Here is a 21,331-nt window from a genome sequence, read left to right as displayed (position 1 = left end):
AGGGCAGCAGAGCAATTAGATTTTCCCTTCCACCAGCCATTTTTAATATCTTCTACTTCAAAGCATACAATAACTGCACTTCAGAGTGTCAGGAAATGAAAACTCCCGTCTCCATTTCATATTTCAGAAGGACCTCAAGGGGAGAAAACAGAGTCATCCCAGTGGGAATTCTGCCAACATGTAATTACTAAACTCCCTACTTGCTAATGTGCACGAAGGATCAATATAAACTTCCTGTTACTCAGCGAAATGCAAGACTCTTGCTCCAGGCTGGAGCAATGGACCAACGCTGACTTCAAAACCAAACACAAACCCATAAAAAATGGGCTCAGGGGGGGTGTTTAAAATGCTTATTTTTAAGCTACAAAAGCAGTTTCTTACCTCCTGCAATTCTCTTTTCCAAACTCTAAGCAAGCCTTGATTTTGTTTATCTGGACATTAACTGAAGTTGCACCATCAGCAATTCAGCGGCAGCGTGTATCAGCCACCACAGTTCTACTGGGAAAAATACTGAAGGAAACAAATAGTGAAGCAATTACTGATCTGTAAAATCTATGTGAAAGCCTCCTGAAGAACTGTGAGAATGGGTGCAATAAGTAACACTTCAAATTAATGGGTTATTAGAAGGGACTGTGAGATCCCTCTAGGTATTTAAAGTCAAAAATCTAAAGCGCAAGTTCACTTAGAGCGTAGGTATTAAGTCATTTAAAAGGTAGATTTTCAGGTTGGATAGAAGGCAGAAGCTCTTTCCTGTGAGGGTGCTGAGGTGCTGGCACAGGGTGCCCAGAGAAGCTGTGGCTGCCCCATCCCTGGCAGTGTTCAAGGCCAGGTTGGCCACAGGGGCTTGGAGCAAGCTGCTCTAGTGGAAGGGGTCCCTGCCCGTGGCAGGGGTTGGAACTGGATGAGCTTTAAGGTCCTTTCCAACCCAATCCAGTCTGTGATTCTATGATAAAACACCACAGAAAAATGTGATAGTGAGTACATTACAAAGGAATGCTCCATTAACGCTCTGTACAGATGCTGGCATACTATTAAGGGAAGAACTATGAGGGATAAATGAGATGGAAGATTCAGATACAGCAACCAGGAGCACTACAAAGGAAAAGAAAGATCTTGAAAAACAAGAGCAGTTACCTAATTCTTGGCTAGGCAGCAGCTAGAGGAAAGCACCATGGAATCCAACAGATTTACACAAGGGAAGTTATTGAGAAAGCTATATGTATTACCAAAGAGCAGCATTCTGATCAGCCCTAACACACTGAAACAAGGAAAAGGGAAGTTCAGGTAGAATATCTAGAAATCAAGTTTATTTGGCAGCAGCAACATCCCCCAGTAGATGCCCTAAATCCTTGGAAGAGTTTCAATCATGCTGTAAGACACAGGAAGAAAACAATCCACCATGGGCAAAGAAAGGAAGCAAAGGAGGCCAGAACACAGCCTCCTCCTCTGCGCTAGCACCAACACAGATGCATACCACCAGTGTGAGCACGCTTCGTTCCAGCCCCAGCCGCACCAGAGAGCTGCTTCCAGTAAGTCAAAGTGCTGGGACAAGGCCAGGAAAACTAAAGGCAGCATCACTGCTGCATAGCTGGTGGCCAACCAGAAGGATTTAAAGGCAGTGCGCAGGGGACTGCTTCTACATCTTCAAAGCTGCTTCCCACTTGGTGGGACTCCCATTTCATGCTCCACTTGGAGCAGTGTGTGCAGTTCTGGTGTCCGAGGCATAAGAAGGACATGGAGCTGTTGGAGCAAGGCCAGAGGAGGCCACGAGGGCTGGAGCACCTCCTGTATGGAGACAGGCTGAGAAAGTTGGGGCTATTCAGCCTGGAGAAGAGACCTCAGAGCAGCTTCCAGTTTCTGAAGAGGGGCTACAAGGATGCTGAAGAGGGACTCTTCATCAGGGACTGTAGTGACAGGACAAGGGGTGATGGGTTCAAACTGAAACAGGGGAAGTTCAGGCTGGAGATAAGACTCTTCCCTGTGAGGGTGCTGAGGCGCTGGCACAGGGTGCCCAGAGAAGCTGTGGCTGTCCCATCCCTGGCAGTGTTCAAGGCCAGGTTGGACACAGTGGCTTGGAGCAAGCTGCTCTAGTGGAAGGGGTCCCTGCCCGTGGCAGGGGTTGGAGCTGGATGAGCTTTAAGGTCCTTTCCAACCCGAACCAGTCTGTGATTCTACAATTCTACATATGCCGATATCCTTTTGAAGAGGGAAACCACTTCAGCGATTTACTAGACTGGGGAGGGGTAATGAGGGAGTTTTACGAACAGATAGATTAATAATTAACAAAACAATCTGGGTTTTATTCCCAGTGCTCATTTATGAGCAGTTCCAACGGGCTGTGTCAAGCGATACGTTCTGGCCTTACACACTTTATACACCAGCTGCAGAATGTATTCCCCTGACATTCATCATATGAGTTCAGTTAACATTTTTGGAGCCAATACTTCCTTTGATTACAGTATTTTCTGTTACATTTTTCTTCTCCAAAACAATCAGAAAGTGATTAAGAAGAACAGCTCTTGCCACTCCTGACTGACAAAACACACGCAAGAAAGCTCACGTTAAACCCGTGAGGTGTGGGTGTATTTTCTAATGCCCAAATCTCTTTGGTATGCACCTCTCAGAAAAGCATTTATTGAACTGCTTCTGAATTGCCCCAGGTTATGATTAAGAGATCTTTTTCTTTACCATGAACTCTTCTGCAAAGTGCTTTGCTACTGTGGAGTAAAGACATTCAAATATAAGAACGTAAGAGGAGACTGTACTAACACTGACTTTGCTTCTTATGTATATTACACTAAAAACAAGCGAGTGAAAGCTAATACTACACAAATCCAAATTTTAAAGCTCCACATGTTTCTTCATAATAAGCTGATTTCCTGCAACCCCAGAACTCCAACATTTGTGTTCACGATGCAGATATAAACTAAGATGGTGAAACATTCATTGCTGGGCTAAGAAGTTTTTGCTCTTAGAATCACAGAACAGTCAGGGTTGCAAAGGACCTCAAGACCATTCATTTCCAACCCCCTACCATGGGCAGGGACACCTCACTCGACCATGCCACCCAAGGCTAAGTCCAACCTGGCCTTGAACTGCCAGGGATGGAGCATTCACCCCTTCTTTGGGCAGCCTGTTCCAGTGCCTCACCACCCTCACAGTAAAGAACTTCTTCCTTATATCTAACCTGAACTTCCCCTGTTTGAGTTTGAATCTATCACCCCTTGTCATATCACTACAGTCCCTGATAAAGAGACTCTACAACGTGTTGGTTACCTATTTAATCTCCATTACTGCAGTGTCTGAGCAGTCTTCTGTGTATTTATCTTTGCAAGAAGAGGTCAGGCTACAGGAATTTGACTGAGTCACAAATAAACCTGCATAAAACTGAAGCCAGGACTTTGAAACACTGAAGTGTTCCTCTAGTCACTAGTCCATCCTTACCTGCCACAAGAAACATGAATGAGTTCAGGATAACATCTCTCATAAATGAAGCTTCAGAGTAGAAATACATCAGAGTAGGAACTGGGTACTCTCCAGAAATGGTTTTGTTACCTATTCTTGTATTTAGTGTAATGGAGTCTTCCTCCTCCTCCTGGAATTCTTAAAGGCTATCACAAATGAAGACAAACTGTCTAAAGACCCAGAACTTGGCTTGATGGGGGTCTTTCAAGGATGCCTGATTCTTTTTGAAGCCTTTCATGAGTGAAATCTGAGATCTGCATGAGACGCTGCTCCTCAGAAAAGGGTTCATAGGGCAGATTACAAAATGCAGAGGGCCAACTATGAAGTTTAATAGACAGTTATGACAGCAATCGCAAGGAAAATACTCTGAGATGAAGGGCCAGAACAAAGATAGCAACAACAGCTAAATCAAAAGCCATGTTCCTCACTTTTCAAGCCAGTTTTACTATGTCTATCACACCTATGTCTGTCACAAGTGCAGGGCATTCTGAAGCATTAATAAGCTGGCTTTGGGTTTTGAAAGGACCACTGAATGAAAAATAACAGTATTTAAGGATGGAGTAAAGGTTGGACTTGATGATCTTAGAGGTCTTTTCCAACCCGTTGATTCTATGTAACAAAAGCGCTAGAATCTATTCTTGGCCATATCTTGAGATTGCAGAAGGCAGCCTGAATAAATAAGATAGTATACAGCTGCTTTACATGACATTTAATTCCCAATCCAATATATCCACAATTAACTGAACTACAAGGAATAAACTAGCATTACCATTAGCTCAGATGCCATCCTGTCGTATTTTAATGGTGATTTCCTAGAGTGTGGGAAGACACATGGAAAAGCAAGCCTAATTTCCCTGATAAACATGCACCTAAGATGATAGCAAGCAGCACAATTACTTTGAAGTACACCTGGAAGGGTTTTGCAAGTAAATTTCAAGTAAAAACAGTTGAGATAGGCAAATCATTTGAAATATCAATCTCAAAAGCTCACTAAAAGCAAGTGCTTACAGCTGGAAAATGCAATCAAAGTCTAAACAGATTAGGCTTAGATGATACAAAGTTAGAATATTACATGCAATAAGCTTGTTGTTGAGGGGCAGATTTGCTTCTATTAGAACTTTTACTGGAAAACAAACTAAAAGCTATTTTAAATGTTATTTTAAGGCAGGTGGATGATGTCAGACTGGAAGGAAAAAAATGAGATGGAGAACTTTACTCTTCAACCACTAAGCACTGGCCAATATGATGTTATAGTGATCATTCATTTCATTTCCATCATACTTAACTCCCTCCAGCCTTTCTTCTTCTGTGCTGGTGTCAGCATCCTGCCTTCCTGTGCAGTGTCTGCATCAACTCCTCTAAGCCTAAGGACCTGTCCAGAGCAGAAAGCACAGCTTGTGGATTCTGACAATGCTGAGCTAGTGGAGTACACACAGCCCAGCATCAGGGAGTCCTCACCACAAACAGGGATACCAACTTGAGGCACAGCAATCTGTGGCTATCATCTCAGAGGCTCTGGTAGGACTCTTCCAGACACTGTGCAGTGCCATACGAGAGCTGAGCATTCAGGGAGCCCAATATGCTCACTGGAGGGTGGATAGCAGAGAATAAAGTCTTGTCAGTGCTCTTTCCAGGTACCTGCATCTTTAGTTTAGAGTAGCCTTTCTTCAAAATCCAATTCCTCTTGCTCCTTATCAGTGTGGATTTGCCCGGGGTGCCCAGAGCAATTCAAGTATCTCCTTGCCATTCTTCTGCATTTTGCTTTACTTGGATGGTAGGAAATTAAAGGTGAGATATAGCATGACAAATGTAATGCACGTGGGGATAATGAAACTAGATAGCAACCACAGCCTGATTCAGATACACAGCAACCAAACACTGCCTCAAACACTGACTGGTGACATTCCCTCTCTTAACAGCAGTACTAACAGAAAAGCCCATCTTGTAACTATCTTTTTTGGCAGGACTGCCTTAAATGAAAAATCCTGGAACATGAGATAAGAGAAAGGCACCTGACCTCAAAAATCCTCTTCTTCACTTCAAAATACCCAACTCCATCTCTTTCCTGTAAGCAACTCTTTCCTCTAAAGCCTTCATAGCGTCCAGTTAATGTGCCAACCTTCAGCAAGAACTGGCAGCAGTACCCAATTAATTCACTAACCAAAGACTCAAAGGTTGTCACTCCTGGTCTGCAACTTCCAACTCCAACTCTATCCTTTAGTCCCTGTCCAACTGTCATTTCAAGACAGCTTTCTTGCTCTTGCTTGAAACATGAGAAGAATTGGCGGTTGCCTATTTGCCCACAAACCTTGACAAAAGCTATTTACCTAGAGGGGAAATGAAGTTTCTTCACAATGGAAGTAAGATCCAAGTCCAAATCTTAAGCATCTCACAATCTAAACCAAATTCAGGAAGAGATACACAATCCATAGATGGTTCAGGCTTTAAGACAGGCTGAAACAGTTGGGGCCGTTCAGCCTGGAGAAGAGAAGCTGTGGAGGCCTCAAAGCAGCTTCCAGGGTCTGAAGGGGGCTACAAGGATGCTGCAGAGGAACTCTTCATCAGGGACTGTACCAATAGGACAAGAAGTGATGGGTTTAAACTGAAACAGAGGAAGTTCAGGTTGGATAGAAGGAAGAAGTTCTTTACTGTGACGGTAGTGAGGCGCTGGCCCAAGCTGCCCAGGGAAGGTGTGAATGCTCCATCCCTGGCAGCGTTCAAGGCCAGGTTGGACAGAGCCTTAGGTGACATGGTCTAGCCTGAGCTGTCCCTGCCCATGGCAGGGGGGTGGAACTGGATGATCTTAAGGTCCTTTCCAATCCTACGTGTTCCATTGATTCTATGATTTTTGTTATAAATATAACTTAATATAGTACCTACACAATAGCAATTCATAAGGTTGGTGACAAGTTTCAGGCAGAAGTAAGTTTTGCCATATAATGGTATGAAACAGCCAAAACACATACACAAAATCAACCAAGTTCCCAGCACAAATGATGGCCTAAGACTGGCAGAGGGAAAACTTTCAGAGGACAGGTTTGAGAAAGGTGATAAAGTTCAGTAAACGCAGGGGGGAAAGAAGTTAATACAAAAGCCATGTGGAAAACAGCATGGAAGAGTTTAAAGGCAGGAAAAAGAACTGAAGAGCTTGGAATGCAATGTGCTTAATAAAAGGAAGTAGCTTCAAAGTATTTCTCTGCAGCCTAGAACAGAGAAAGAAAAATTAAATGGGAAGGATTCAAGAGTTTTATGATTTGAGTACTGACCTGATATTAGCCATTGTGCTGAAGACTGTATTCAGAGGGGCCCCACAGGAAGATAAAACTTGGGCCTTGAAACATTTTACAGCCACCAAACCCCAAAGCTCCAAGTGAAAAGCAACTGTGATATCACAGATCACAAAGCCATAGCAGCTTGTGCAACCGAACGAAAACAACATCTGCTGTATGATTTCACTACCAGGGTGCACTTCCCTGCTGCCTTCTGAGGCATTTACACAATTCAATGGAGCCGATTCTTATTATAGATGTGTTCACCAGCATGATGAGCATACAAACTGGAAATGCTCACCTGGTATTTACTCTGCTACTTGTAAAGCAAAATATTACCTGGAGCAACTCTCAGTTTATGTATTTTAGATTAAATACCTATTTAATCATAGAATGGTTTGGGTTGGAAGGGACCTTAAAGCTCCTCCAGTTCCAACCCCTGCCATGGGCAGGGACCCCTTCCACTGGAGCAGCTTGCTCCAAGCCCCTGTGTCCAACCTGGCCTTGAACACTGCCAGGGATGGGGCAGCCACAGCTTCTCTGGGCACCCTGTGCCAGCGCCTCAGCACCCTCACAGGGAAGAGCTTCTGCCTAAGAGCTCATCTCAGTCTCCCCTCTGGCAGGTTAAAGCCATTCCCCTTGGCCTGTCCCTACAGGCCCAGGTCCAAAGTCCCTCATCAAGGAACTGTTTTACATAGAAGAAACATCTACTATTAAGTAGATGCTCAGTTCACCCCCAATACCATGTCTTTCTTAATTCTTGACAGCTTTTCTGCCTATAGAAGAACACGCCTTGCCTTCTCATAGCTAAAAGTCAGTCTCAAACCAACATCCTGAAGCTCATCCAGCTGAACCAGCTCACACTCTTGTCTCCTTCTCCGACTCCTCTAGTTAGAGAGAAAAATCAAGGCAAAGTTGCCTGGACTAGGCTGGAAGGATAAATACCCTCTTGGTCACAAAGTGAGCTACAGAGCCTAAAAGAGACACACATTCTGCACACATCCTTCTAGGGGCACTGCAAGGACACTGGATTTGGCAAACAAGTCCAAAGGAACCAAGGGATAACGCAAACCCAAATAAAAGCCCCAGGACACAGCTGGGCAGCAGATACGCTGCAGAACACCAGTCTCAACTTTGAAATAAAACTTGGAATTTCCTTCAGGAAAGCTCTGCAGCTTGAGTCACCAGTTGCTGGGAAGGCAAAGAACTGGAGAGGAACCTGCTAAGGCTGGGAAAGGGCACAAAGGGTGAATCTCCCACTGGGAATAACAAGGAAGCTACTTCTGCCTCCCAAAGTACATGCTCTGCAGCAGTCAATGGATCTTACAGTAAAGGAGATAATGATCCCACAGACACTGACTGTGCTGATCACTTAGAAGATGTCGATATGGGATATTCAGACGTACTGACAGTAAAAGACTTGACACTAAAGCAGGGCTGCGCTGTGGTTTCTGGAGTTGTAACATCATCTACAAACTTCTCTCTTTCTGACACCTTCCCTCCTTCATTGTAGTACTTCAACAACCACGGAACAACCAAGCACTCTAAGTCATGCAGCAGCTCAGTTTCTCTGCTAACGGAGTGAGAAAAGGCTGTAATTAATGAAGCTGGTGGAAAGAGCCCATAAACAGAAAACTCAAAGCAAAGATAGGTGGTTTTGCCCTGATAGCCACTTGTGAGTTCCCTTCTAGCATTTGGCACATTCAGAATATGTACCAAAAATTACGTTTTTTGGTACATATTCTGAAGTAAAAGAATTCTTCATATTTCCTTAACCTTTCACGATCCATGAACTTTTCTATGATCCTCTTTAGGTTTTTAAGATAGAGAAACAGTCCAGTGCGTTTGTGTTGGAAGTGACCTTAAAGCTCATCCAGTTCCAACTCCCTGCCACAGGCAGGGACAACTTCCACTAGAGCAGCTTGCTCCAAGCCCCTGTGTCCAACCTGGCCTTGAACACTGCCAGGGATGGGGCAGCCACAGCTCCTCTGGGCACCCTGTGCCAGCGCCTCAGCACCCTCACAGGGAAGAGCTTCTGCCTAAGAGCTCAGCTCAGTCTCCCCTCCGGCAGGTTAAAGCCATTCCCCTTGGCCTGGCCCTACAGGCCCTTGTCCAAAGCCCCTCTCCAGCTTTCCTGTAGCCCCTTTAGGCACTGGAGCTGCTCTAAGGTCTCCCCTTCAGGAGCCTTCTCTTCTCCAGGCTGCCCCAGCCCAGCTCTCTCAGCCTGGCTCCAGAGCAGAGCTGCTCCAGCCCTCGCAGCATCTCCATGGCCTCCTCTGGACTCGCGCCAACAGCTCCACGTCTTTCTTACACTGCATGTGTTGCAAGATGAACCAACCATGCACTAATGAGCTGCTGGGACTGGAGACAACTCCCAGAGCTCCTTTGAACATTTTTGCAGTGATTATTAAACCCTTCTTTTGTTTAAAGCACATCTTCCCAAGTGATCTGTGAAAGGCTCCAGCAAATATGGAATTACATGATTTATGTAGTTTCAGGCACACTAAAAGACATAGCAATCCCCAGATTAAAGAGATGTTTGTCTTTCAATTATGACAACAGTTGCTTTTATCTCCCCCTAAAGGCTTATTTAAAGGCATTTAAAAGTCAGCAGTGTTCCTTCACCCTTGTTCCAGAGTTTGAGGATTCCGGGTGAGAGAAACCAGACACAAACAGAGAACTCACAACTACTTTATTAATATAGGAAAAGATAGAGATATTAACAGATACAGTAAAGGATACTTCTGATGTTTGCTTATCTTACCAACCCCAAGGACCCTGTGATGACAATCAGGAAACCAGCTCCGAGGATCATCATCGCAGTGCGAGGTGGCAGGCTCAACCTTAGCAGGCGTCCCCGCGGAGGCAATGTTGACCCTGGGTGGTAAGGTGCTGCCTCCCCCCATCGTATGAGGCTCAGGCTTCTACACTATCAAAAACGCACACTCATTCCAATGCAGGAGGCCAGAAGTGGCCAGGAATATCTAGAAAGGTCTCCAAGGGTTGAGACTTTTCCAGGGAGTTCTAAAGTGGAACTTTCCGGGTAGGAACCAAAGCAGGACTTTCCGGGAAGCAGCCAAAACAGGACTCCCCAGGGAGGAGCCAAAGCAGACAAACAGTACTTTTCTGTCTTTGTGTGTTTCACCATGAACCATTATCTACTGTCCCTGACACAACCCTTGTTTATTTAACACTAATCTTCCTATTCCCATCTACAAATATATCATCTGTACATTTCTACCATGCAGCTCATAAACCTGTCTGCCTTAGTCTGTACAAAAGCAAAATGCAGTTGTACAAATGCTACTGCTCTGTTCCCATTTGGAGTGGCACATATCCAACTGCCAGCTGCACAAGTGCTGAATGTGAAGCACCAACTGCAGAGTAATCACTTTGTTAAACTGTATTTAAGGATTTTATTGTCACTTAGAAACTAAACAAGTATTAGTAAACATGCATGTGGTCCATTGCCACAGCGCCCATCAAGTTTTAAGCATATCCATAACATGATGGATAAATGAGAACTGCTGATTGGACAAATCATAGAATCATAAAACCAACTGGGTTGGAAAAGCCCTTTAAGCTCATCCAGTCCAACCTTTACCCCAGCACTGCCAAGGCCACCACTAACCCATGGCACTGAGGCCTCATCTCCACGCTGTGTGAACACTTGCCCTGGGCAGCCTGTTCCAATGCCTGAGCACCCTTTGGGGCAGGAATTGTTCCTCAGCTCCATCTAAACCTGCCCTGGTGCAGCTTGAGGCCGTTTCCTCTTGTCCCATCCCTTGTTCCTTGGGAGCAGAGCCCAGCCCCTCCTGGCTCTATCCTCCTCTCAGGCACTTGTAGGCAGCCATCAGGTCCCCCCTGAGCCTTCTCTTCTCCACACTGAACCCCCCAGGTCCCTCAGCCCTTCCCCATCAGACTTGGGCTCCAGGCCCTGCACCAGCTCTGCTGTCCTTCTCTGGCCCCGCTCCAGCACCTCAATGTCTCTCTTGTAATGAGGGGCCCAGAGCTGAACACAGGATTCAAGGTGCGGCCTCACCAGTGCCCAGTGTAGAGGGATAATCACGACCCTGGCCCTGCTGTCTATGCTATTGCTAACACAGGCCAGGATGCCACAGACTTTCCAAAAGCCTCTGACCCTGGCTTTCAATGTGATCTAAGCTGTGATGAGATGAAAGTTAAAGTTGAATTAGAAAGTGGCAAAGAGACTAAAAGAAAAGGAAGAATTAAAAAAAAAAATCATTAATTGTGGCAAAACGCATCAAAACACTGCCACAAGATTATCTTCAGACTTAAGTATATACATGTACAGCCTGGGAGGGAAATAATGCAACAATATTTGCCACTGAATCAAAATCACATAGAATCATTAAATAAGAAAGCATGACAGCAGAGCCCATCCGTCTGGGTTTGGAGTTTACTTCCTCTGCATTATACTTTGAAGGACGGAATCCTTCTTTTAACTTCTTTTGTCTGCAGCACAAAAAGCAAGCTTGAAGTGCTCATCTTAAGAAGCATCCCACAGCTGAATACTGCTCTGAACATCCCACTCCCCTTTACAGCCATCAGCAATTGGATGACTGTTCCCTTTACCTTTTCACCCCTATTGTCCCCTATTTTGTGGGGGCTCCTTGAAGGAATCGGGTAAATCAGAAAAGGTAACCTAGGATGTGGCTTCCTGAAGTCAGTTCATTTAAGTTACACACTCAAACCCCTTTCAGTCTTCAAGTGAGGTTGTGACATCGTCTTCTCTGAAGTCACACCTCAGAACTCATCTGTGTCATGATGTGACTTTAATTCAGCCACAGCCACGCAGCTGGGCTGATCACACCCAATTAATCCTGATGCTTCTTCCTTCACCTGCCACTTTATTATTGAAAGGACAGAGCTCTTGAAGGCAGAGCTGGCTTCATTTAACTCACACTCACAGTACCCAGCCCAGGTCTCTGGCTGCTTTCCAAAGCCTCTGGCAAAAGAGGCAAAATACAGCAGGATGCCCAGGAGGAAGAGGTGACAGTACGTATGTAGCAGTTAAAATTCAGTATTAACGACTTTGTCTTTAAGTACATTTTACAAGTTGTTAAATTCTAAAGTAATGATCCCCGTGCGAAACAGAGACCTGTGCATCCTTGACAGCTGTCTTTTTTGAGCCAAGTTTGAAAACAAAACCCAGTACTTTTGTGTCACTGTTCACAATGTAGAGAATTTTTGGATGGCAGTCTATGGATTGAGATATCTCACAACACAGGTAACCTCATCTCAATCTCTTAGCTCTTCAGTACAAACAGGAAGGATTAGTGAAGAGCAGCAGAAGCGCACAGAAACATGTGCAGTTTCTCATGATCTGTTGGTATTTTTCCCTAAATAAGAGTCTCATAAGGAGAGCACAGTTACAAATACTAGTTTACCAGAGCTCTAATGAACACAAAAAGCAATGGATTTAATGGTGGCAATGAAACTGTTGGAGGAAGTCCAGAGGAGGCCAGGAAGATGATCAGGGGCTGGGAGCACCTCCCGTAGGAAGACAGGCTGAGAAAGTTGGGCTGTTCAGCCCAGAGAAGAGAAGCTGCGTGGAGACCTCAGAGCAGCTTCAGTGTCTGAAGGAGGCTACAAGGATGCTGGAGAGGGACTCTTCATCAGGGACTGTAGTGATAGGACAAGGGGTGATGGGTCCAAACTGAAACAGGGGAAGTTCAGGTTAGATATAAGGAGGAAGTTCTTCCATGTGAGGGTGCTGAGGCGCTGGCACAAGGTGCCCGGAGAAGCCGTAGCTGCCCCATCTCTGGCAGTGTTCAAGGCCAGGTTGGACAGAGCCTAGGGTGACATGTTCTAGTATGAGGCATCCCTGCCCATGGCAGGGAGTTGGAACTGGATGATCTTAAGGTCCTTTCCAACCCAAACCATTCTACAATTCTATGATAAGAAAAATAAATCAATCCTTTCTTAAATGAAGGCAGCAGAACATACTGAGACAGTACCAGAAGCCACAAAAGAAACTATTTCACCAATTCCTTGAGAAGCCTGCATATATATTCTGGTGCTTGCTGCTGTAAATGCCAACGTAAGGATATACTATCTCTAAAGCAGTCACGTTGTAGATGATTTATATTACTCATGGACAATGATAGCTCAAGGCAATATTTCACACACCTAGAAGCATCACTCGAGTCTGATACAAACTGAAACACAGCACTTGGTTGATAACAACAGATGCACCCTTACTCAGAGTAAGCCCTCAGGTACCACATAGGGCTCCTTTAAATTTAAAATATTTAAGTTAATACTACTCTCTCTGTTTTCAACAAAGGGAATCTATGAGGATTAGTTATATCCACTCCTCATATTCTACAAGACAAACCTTTCTTACAGGAATCACAGGGATTGCAAGAAGGGTAAGGCACTTGCCACATCAAAACAGACCCCCAAAACTGAACACTCTGTGGGCTAAACTGCCCTGAAACATCAGTCCTGCTAAGATAAGGAGTAAGCTGTAACATTTAAGCACTTAGTGTTAAAGAACAGCACTTACATTTGATCTTGTTCTGCTTGCTTGGGTGGGAGGATGCTGGTTTTATCTATTAATTTTAGTAGTAGTAGTAGTATGTATAGTATGAGGCTTCCCTGCCCATGGCAGGGGGGGTGGAACTCAAGGATCTCAAGATCTTTTCCAACCCAAAGCATTCTATGTTTCTATGATTATTATTTAGCCTAAGTTGTACAAAAGCTTGAGCAATTCAGCATACAAGCTTTTGAAGCTGGAAAAGATTAGTTAAACCCAAAAAACACCTCTACTACTTGACCTCTAGCTCTCAGAAGTCAATTCAGAGCTCCTGTGAAAGGAATTACGACACTACACAATAGATTTTATCAGTGAGGGATGGAAGAGTTGTTTTAGGGCTTAACAGTGTCCAAAAACCATGTAGATGAGGCCCTCAGTGACATGGTTTAGTGGTGGTCTTGGCAGTGCTGGGGTAATGGTTGGACTCGATGATCTTAAAGGTCTTTTCCAGCCTAGTTGATTCTATGATAGTAAAATAATTCTCTTCAACTGCTTTTTCCATTTCAATTGGTTTAATATTGTATAGCAGGATGTGGAGCAGTTAGTCATCCACCTCCACAAGGGAGGCAGACTGGTAAAGTGCAGCCTCAGAAAGGCAACAAAAGGCATGTTTCACTATTAAAACAAATGGATTTGAATAAAGGTCATTGTGTTCAGAGCACGTAAAGAGAATGCAAATATGAAGTGCTACAAAAAACCACCTTCACATCTCTGAACGCGTACAACTGATCGGCTGCCATCATTTACACCTGCTCTTTAAGGAGGGAATGGCAAAGAACTGCATGTAGGCTTCTGGAATACAACACAGCAATTTGTACTAAAATTAGCATATTACAAACAACTTGCTAAATGGCACAAAAGACTTAATTTGCACAACAAGCTTTCAATTTTTCTCTTCAGCCCCAAACCTAAGGAACACATAGCTTTTCATACGGACCTGCCAATATCCTTCAAGTGCTGGGCCTCCAACAGTTTCTTATCAATTATTTCTACCAAACATTCAATGCAGAAGTTTTAAATACTATAGTATCACAGAATTACAGAATGATTTGGGTTGGAAAGATCATCCAGTTCCAACCCCTGTGACATGGGCAGGGACACCTCACACTAGAGCAGGTTCCCAAGGCTCTGCCCAACCTGACCTTGAACACTGCCAGGGATGGAGCATTTATCGCTTCTTTGGGCAATCTGTGCCAGGGCCTCACCACCCTTACCATCAGCTTAACTAAGTGGTATAAGGATGGGGAGAAGTCAGAAACCAATTTTCACTCTTCTGTGAGGTAACATTTAAAGTAACACAGGCTGTGCATGAGTTTTAAAAGCAGCACCATCAAAAATGACCACAAAGAGAGAGACAGGAATTAATATGCAGCCCAGAAAGCCAACCATATCCTGGCTTGCATCAAAAGCAGAGTGACCAGCAGGTCAAAGGAGGTGATCCTGCCCCTCTACCCTGCTCTTGTGAGACCTCACTTGGAGCACTGTGTGCAGTTCATTTGTCCTCAACATAAAAAGGACATGGAACTGTTGGAACAAGTCCAGGGGAGGGCCATGAGAATGATCAGGGGACTGCAGCACCAGTATCTGAAGGAGGCCTATAAGGATGCTGGGGAGGGACTCTTCATTAGGGACTGCAGTGATAGGACAAGGGGTAATGGGCTCAAACTGAAACAGGGGAAGTTTAGATTGAATATAAGGAAGAAGTTCTTTACTGTAAGGGTGCTGAGGCACTGGAATGGGTTCCCCAAGGAAGTTGTGAGTTCTCCATCCCTGGCAGTGTTCACGGCCAGGTTGGACAGAGCCTTGGGTGCCATGGTTTAGTGTGAGGTGTCCCTGCCCATGGCAGGGGGTTGGAACTGGATGATGTTAAGGCCCTTTCCAACCCTAACTATTCTATGATTCTATACATGTGTATAAATACGTATATATATATTTATGTACTTTCTGGTTGGTTTGCCATCTGAAGTTGAATTTTCAATGGATTAAGGAGGCCATAAAGACACAGCAACTGACAGAAGACCACTGGGCCACACACACTCTGACTATACTCTCAGCTCTTCTGCTAGAGGAACTAGATTGCAGGGTAACGTCTCTCTCATCTTCCAAAGTCATTATTAGCTACAGATGAAGTATTTTAGAGGAAGTTAGGAACGTTGCTTTATGAAACCCCTTGGTTGCTTTATGAAAGATACATTGCCAACCAACTTTTGCTGCCTAAGATTAAAATGCAATGGATTCATATTAGAAGTAATAATTTCCTCTGACCTTAAAAGTGCAATTATAGAATTAACGCTAAAGAAAATCCTGATAACTTTACTGAAATTATCTACTCTTAGGATAAAACTCAAATAAAGCAGCCTTATTTACTGTTTTGTTTTTAAACCTGGGCCATTTAAACGCTTTCATTTACAGCACAGCCCTCATACACATTTATTTCAGTACAACACCCCAACAAACACCAAAACCTCGAGGAGGGAGCAGAACTCCTATAATCAGTCCCTTTTTCTTCAGAGCACGCACATCTTTCCACCTCCCACCCTTAATCTCATCTTCCTTCTGCATAATCTAGCAGCAGATGAGAAGTATCAATTCGCAAAGGCAACAATGTAGGGATTATTTCCAAAATCTGCATGCTAGGCAAATTTGTCTTCACATGGGTGAAGCAACAGTGAGCGCTTCCTCTTCCCTGGGCGGATTAGCTCACCCCTTACATTTTACCCCGAGGAAGACACATAAATACCTACTCTGCAAAAGCCTCATTCTGTTTAAAGACTTCTAAGTTTGTCCTGGTTTTAAGTGTTTAGTTTTGTTCCCTCTTCAGCCCTGTCTCCTCTCAGCCATAAATCTCCCCACCAACATCCTTTTTCCTTGGAGTTTCTATGCCGCCTATGCTACTGTCATTCAGATCCCGTCCTCCTTCCCATTCCCACACTTGGAAACCTCTTTCACAGCTATTCCTTTCAGTCCTTCACCCATGTCACTGTTTGTAACCGGCAGCCTGGCATGGACGCCCAGAACCTTCCACCTCCTGCATGCCAAGCTCTTCCAAAGCGCTGCTGAAGCATCCCAGCTATGTAAAAGGACTTCTTGGATTGCCCACTCCAAGCACTTCAGAGTAGGTGAGCACCTGCACTCCAGTACTGTTTTCCTAGGGTCTTAACACTTCAAAAGCAGCTGCTTATCTTATACATGTGAAAGCTTTTAGGAGGACAGGGCATCTGTCAGGTGGTAGCACATAACTACAACTGCACCCTTTAAAGTCACTGCTCAGGGTACAAAACCACTCAAGTTTTAAGCAAAACAACAGTGATACAGGGCTTGATCCTTCACCAGCTACTGCAATATACCCCCTTCTCATGCACTCAATGACCCTATAGTAAACCTTCTTTTATCCCTGGAGACATTCATGGCCAGGCTGGATGTGGTTCTGGGCAATCTGATCCAGTTGAGAATGACCCTGATCATTGCAGGGGAACTGGGTCAGATGAACTCTGAAGGTGGCTTCCAACCCAGGCTATTCTGATTCTTCCTGCCCTAAAACACACTGAATAGATCCGACTGCCTCTCTAACAGAGTTTAGAGGTCCAAACAACAGCCTGCTCTCTTTACCAGCACTCTGAGCTACCCTAAAAGCCTACCACCTGCAACAGAGCAACTCTTCAAGCTACTCTAAGTCCCACCACCTGCAGCAGAGCAACCTGATGATGGTCACGACCCACCAAAGGCCAGCCGGGCAAAGGTGCCTCTCCTGGATGAAGGCGCCTCTTCCATACAAAGATACCTTCTCCCTCTTTGCTCTCCTTGAACAGCTTCACATGGGTTGACCGCCCATGGCTGGGCAGATGCTGCCGACTCACGGGGACCAGAGCCGCAGACCCACAGCACAAACAACCCAAGCACAACTGGGTTCACCCACCCATACAGTGCCACACAACCACCCCTGCCGCAGCACCGAGCCCCCCACCAACCCCACTTCATCCCACATCAGCATGCCTCCCCATCCCCCTGAACACCCTCCTCCTGCCCCACCACCACTTCAGACACAGGCCATAGGGATGGAGGGACCCAAATAACACACGGGGAGAAAGGAGACCAAACCACCCCCTCCTTAAGACACGGATTTGAGGAGGAAGAAGACAGGAAAACACCCATTTCCACCCACCGGCGCTGGCTAAAGGGCAGGGGCCCCGTTACCCCGCTATCTGCCCCACTGAGGGAATAGGGCCCATGGAGCAAGGTGGAGGGGGAGATTCCCTGCCGTGGGGCCTAGTCGGTGGGGTGAAGGCACGGAGGGCTGGCGGGGGTTGGTGTGACTGAAGCAGCGGCGGGACGCGGCTCCCGGGGCCGGGGCGGCCACTCACAGAACTCGGCGATGTAGTAGGAGACGGCGTAGTTCTCCTCGCACCACTCCAAGGTGGAGGTCGGCGTGCCCCAATAACCCTCCCGGTCAGCGGCCGGAGCCATCGCTGCGTCCGCTTCAGGCCGGAGCGGAGCGCAAGGGGAAGGAGGGAGAAGGGAGAAGAAGGGAGCCGGGCCCGGAGCGCGGCAGCGGCGGGCGGGATCCGCGCTGGGCCCGCCTCGGTAGGGGAGGAGCCGCCGCTGAGGGGAGCGCGGCCTGAGGGGTTGCTATGGCGACGGGTTGCGGCCTGCGGGCCGCGCTGCTCCGAGAAGGGGGAAAACGTGGAAGGGGGGAAAATACCGAGGTGAAAAAGGCGGATTTAAGGAAAACCTGACTGGAAAGAGCGGCTTTATGGCCCCGAGGGCCCGCGCTACGCCCCGGGGGAGCGGAGGCAGGATGGGCGCCATCAGGGCAGTTCTCTCCTCACCCCTTCCTCCGTTAAAACCGCGGTCGGTTTGGTGGCACCGAGGTGTTTTCTCCTCTTGTAGACCGCAGGGAGGGTTTGTGACCGTGTTTTAAGAGAAGAGGCAAGTGTTTCTCGTAGGCTGGGAGGAGGAAGGAGTCTTTTTATAGCGCTGCCTACTACATGGGGGTTTTCTCTCCTCTGATGCCTTATTTAGTTACCTCAGTGCTTACTACGTGTACTATACTTACACCCGTAATATGCAAAGTGCTTTTCGAGCGGGGTTGGTATCCAAAATAGAGCCCAAAAAGGAAAAGACTTGAAACACATGGGAAAAGGGATAAAATGCACAACCTAATAATACGGTGTTGGTTTTCTGGTTCAGAATAAGGTCTAAAGACTTGATGAGAAGCTTCAGGCAGACCTTGAGGGCTGTGCACAGTGATTGTACCCTACTGGTCATCAGGATTTATTATACCTGCATATAAACTTCTTTTCAATGTCTTATTTCTCCTCAGTACTGCTTCTGTAAGCTAAAATACAATCTAAACACATCCCTTTCCCCGTGTAAATGCTGATGTTTCATCATGCATACATTTAGCATGAAGAATAGCCTGCCTTCTGCTGTTCAGCTTGTCTGTCATTGCTTCCAGCATCAGGCACAGATGCAGTTAACGTTTTGATATAAAGCCTTCAAAGAAAATTGATTTTAGTCAATGATAAAATATTTCAATTGTCAAAACACCATCAAAATCACTGTGGATTTCTTTATGCCTTTTATTCAGAGCTTGGAGTCAGGGATGCCAAGGATCTGAGGCCAGCTATACCCCAACTGAAGAAGAGATACTGGCAGCCTATGAAGGGGTTGGATCTGCTTCAAAAGTGACTGGCACTGAAGCACAGCTCCTCCTGGCACCCTGGTTGCCTGTGCTAGGCTGGATCTCATTTACACACAGGTTCTGGTGTCCTCGACACAAGAAGGACATGGAGCTGCTGGAACAAGTCCAGAGGAGGCCACGAGGATGCTCAGGGGCTGGAGCACCTCCTGTATGGAGACAGGCTGAGAAAGTTGGGGCTGTTCAGCCTGGAGAAGAGAAGCTGCGTGGAGACCTCAGAGCAGCTTCCAGTGTCTGAAGGGGGCTACAAGGATGCTGGGGAGGGACTCTTCATTAGGGACTGGAGTGATAGGATGAGGGGTAATGGGTTCAGACTTAAACAGGGGAAGTTTAGATTGGATATAAGGAAGAAATTCTTTACTGTAAGGGTGCTGAGGCACTGGAATGGGTTGCCCAAGGAAGTTGTGAATGCTCCATCCCTGGCAGTGTTCAAGGCCAGGCTGGACAAGGCCTTGGGTGCCATGGTTTAGTGTGAGGTGTCCCTGCCCATGGCAGGGGGTTGGAACTAGATGATCTTAAGGTCCTTTCCAACCCTAACTGTTCTATGATTCCATGATCATGCAATGGATGCTACATGGAGTAAGTGATCTGCACTAATTACACAACGAGCTCGAACAGGAAATCCCAGTTATCCAGGAATTCTAGAAGTCATCATGCACTGGTCAGACGGCAAAGATTTTGGAATGTTATCAGAGGAGATTATCTTCCCCAGATTTAGATATGAAAGACTGAGGACAACATGAGTACTGAACTGGTTCAGAAGCACAGAACTGGTTGTTAGTGAGGAAGATTCTAGTCTTCTTGATGAGCTTCAGCTTTCTGGACATTTGAAGGTTCAGTTTATATAGTAAAGACGTTTGTAGGGCTCTCATCTATCTGGTTGCCATTTTAAGCTTTAAAGTTCTTAACAATGAAAAGCTTTAAATTAGTGTTGTTCAGAAACTAAAGCAATAAGTCTTAAATATCCCATTTGCACACCAGGAGTACAAAATGGGAACAATATGAAAAACGAAGCAATTTGTATAACATTCAATTACAGATGGCTTTAAATAAATCATTACAATTATTCATGCTTCTTTCTTTTCTTGTCACATGCGTGCTGGACATGAGAAGATTTGTCACCACAATAGGAAAGGAAATCAGACATGAAACAGGCTTGAAAACCAGACAAGGTAAATTAATGACAGATTGTATGAAGTAGATAGCAACAACAAGATGGGTTATTTTCCATTCTGTTTTTCCTACATAGGCAAGCAAAAATGTCTAGCTAGCCCCTAATTTGAATCACTGGGAATCTGTATTTATTTGACATGTTCCTGTAGTATTCGCCATCACAGCATGCATTTGCTTCTGACTTACTCTGTGGTTTGGTTCTCTGCTTCTGCACTCAAGCAAACATCTCAGTCATTGCACACAGAAGGGTGGTATTGAAGAGGCAGCCACAAACTGTTATAAGACATGTTTTTCCCCCCAAAGCTGTTTTGTGAAGGTAAATTCATCTTCCAGAAAACCAACTTTGACCCTTTCAGCTGTTAAAATAATACGTATTTTCATACCTGAAGGATTCTATGATATTGAAAACAATACTTTTCCTCTGTAACCTTGAGCTACGCTCTGTAGTGAATATTACTGCACTGGCTGTAAGGTGACAGCCTGAGGTTATTTACATTTAAATGTGGTCTGTCTTACTAGACCATAAAACCTGTGTCCAGATATTGGATTCTTTTTCTCTGCTCTGTATGGCTTATGGAGGGAATGTCTTGCTTCTGAAATAACAAGAAGAAAAACAAGCCCAGAGTTCCTGAAATGAGTATTTTCAGTATTACTAAAACTGTACTTGACATGCCAGTGGAGTCATTTCCTGTGCCTTGACGTTGCCTGTGGCAAAGGATCCTCTTTCCATACAGTTTTATGTTTCTCTGAAACCTCATGGCTTAACTGATGAGTTAGGTTAGTTGAGTCATGTCAGTTTACACCACTAGAGGGGTATGTCCAGTACATTTAGTGTCTGGATCCAGTAGCTTTTTTTTACTTGGGAATGGGAAAGGGCTGCTGTTCAAAAATCACATGTGTTCAGCTGTTTCTCTTTGTGATCTGTCAAATTCAGGGAATGACACCTGAATAAGAGCACTTTTCTCTCACTTTGCTCTATGTAAACCCTTTTATCATGGCTCGTGCTGCTGCTGGTTTCAATTCCGTGTAAAATGAGACCTAACAAACAGATTGATTAGAACTCATTATGGCTGCGTATGATGGAGAAGACTGTAAATATTCATAGAATCGTAGAATTACAAAATGCTTTGGAATAGGAGGGACCTTAAAGCTCATCCAGTTCCA

At 45.3% G+C, this 21,331-nt stretch overlaps 1 protein-coding gene and 1 long non-coding RNA gene across 2 annotated transcripts in view; one reads left to right on the top strand and one right to left on the bottom strand.

Moving 5' to 3' along the window:
- ACER3 (alkaline ceramidase 3) overlaps positions 1-17,807 on the bottom strand; it is a 61,569-nt gene extending 43,762 nt beyond the window's left edge. The window contains exon 1 of the mRNA XM_057408568.1: positions 17,658-17,807. Coding sequence (XP_057264551.1) covers positions 17,658-17,760 — 103 coding nt within the window. The 5' untranslated portion in view covers positions 17,761-17,807. The remainder of the gene's footprint in view (positions 1-17,657) is intronic.
- The window catches only part of LOC130598784 (uncharacterized), a 146,811-nt gene continuing 126,241 nt past the window's right edge, over positions 762-21,331 (top strand). The window contains exon 1 of the long non-coding RNA XR_008972073.1: positions 762-829. This is a non-coding gene — a long non-coding RNA (uncharacterized LOC130598784). The remainder of the gene's footprint in view (positions 830-21,331) is intronic.

Source organism: Pezoporus wallicus, unplaced genomic scaffold (genome assembly GCF_028554395.1).
Source record: "Pezoporus wallicus isolate ANWC-B61680 ecotype Strahan unplaced genomic scaffold, APGP_CSIRO_Pwel_v1 contig_7461, whole genome shotgun sequence".
Lineage (NCBI taxonomy): Eukaryota > Metazoa > Chordata > Aves > Psittaciformes > Psittacidae > Pezoporus > Pezoporus wallicus.
The sequence above is the reverse complement of the archived record's forward strand: the minus strand, read 5'-3'. Positions and strand labels throughout refer to the sequence as shown.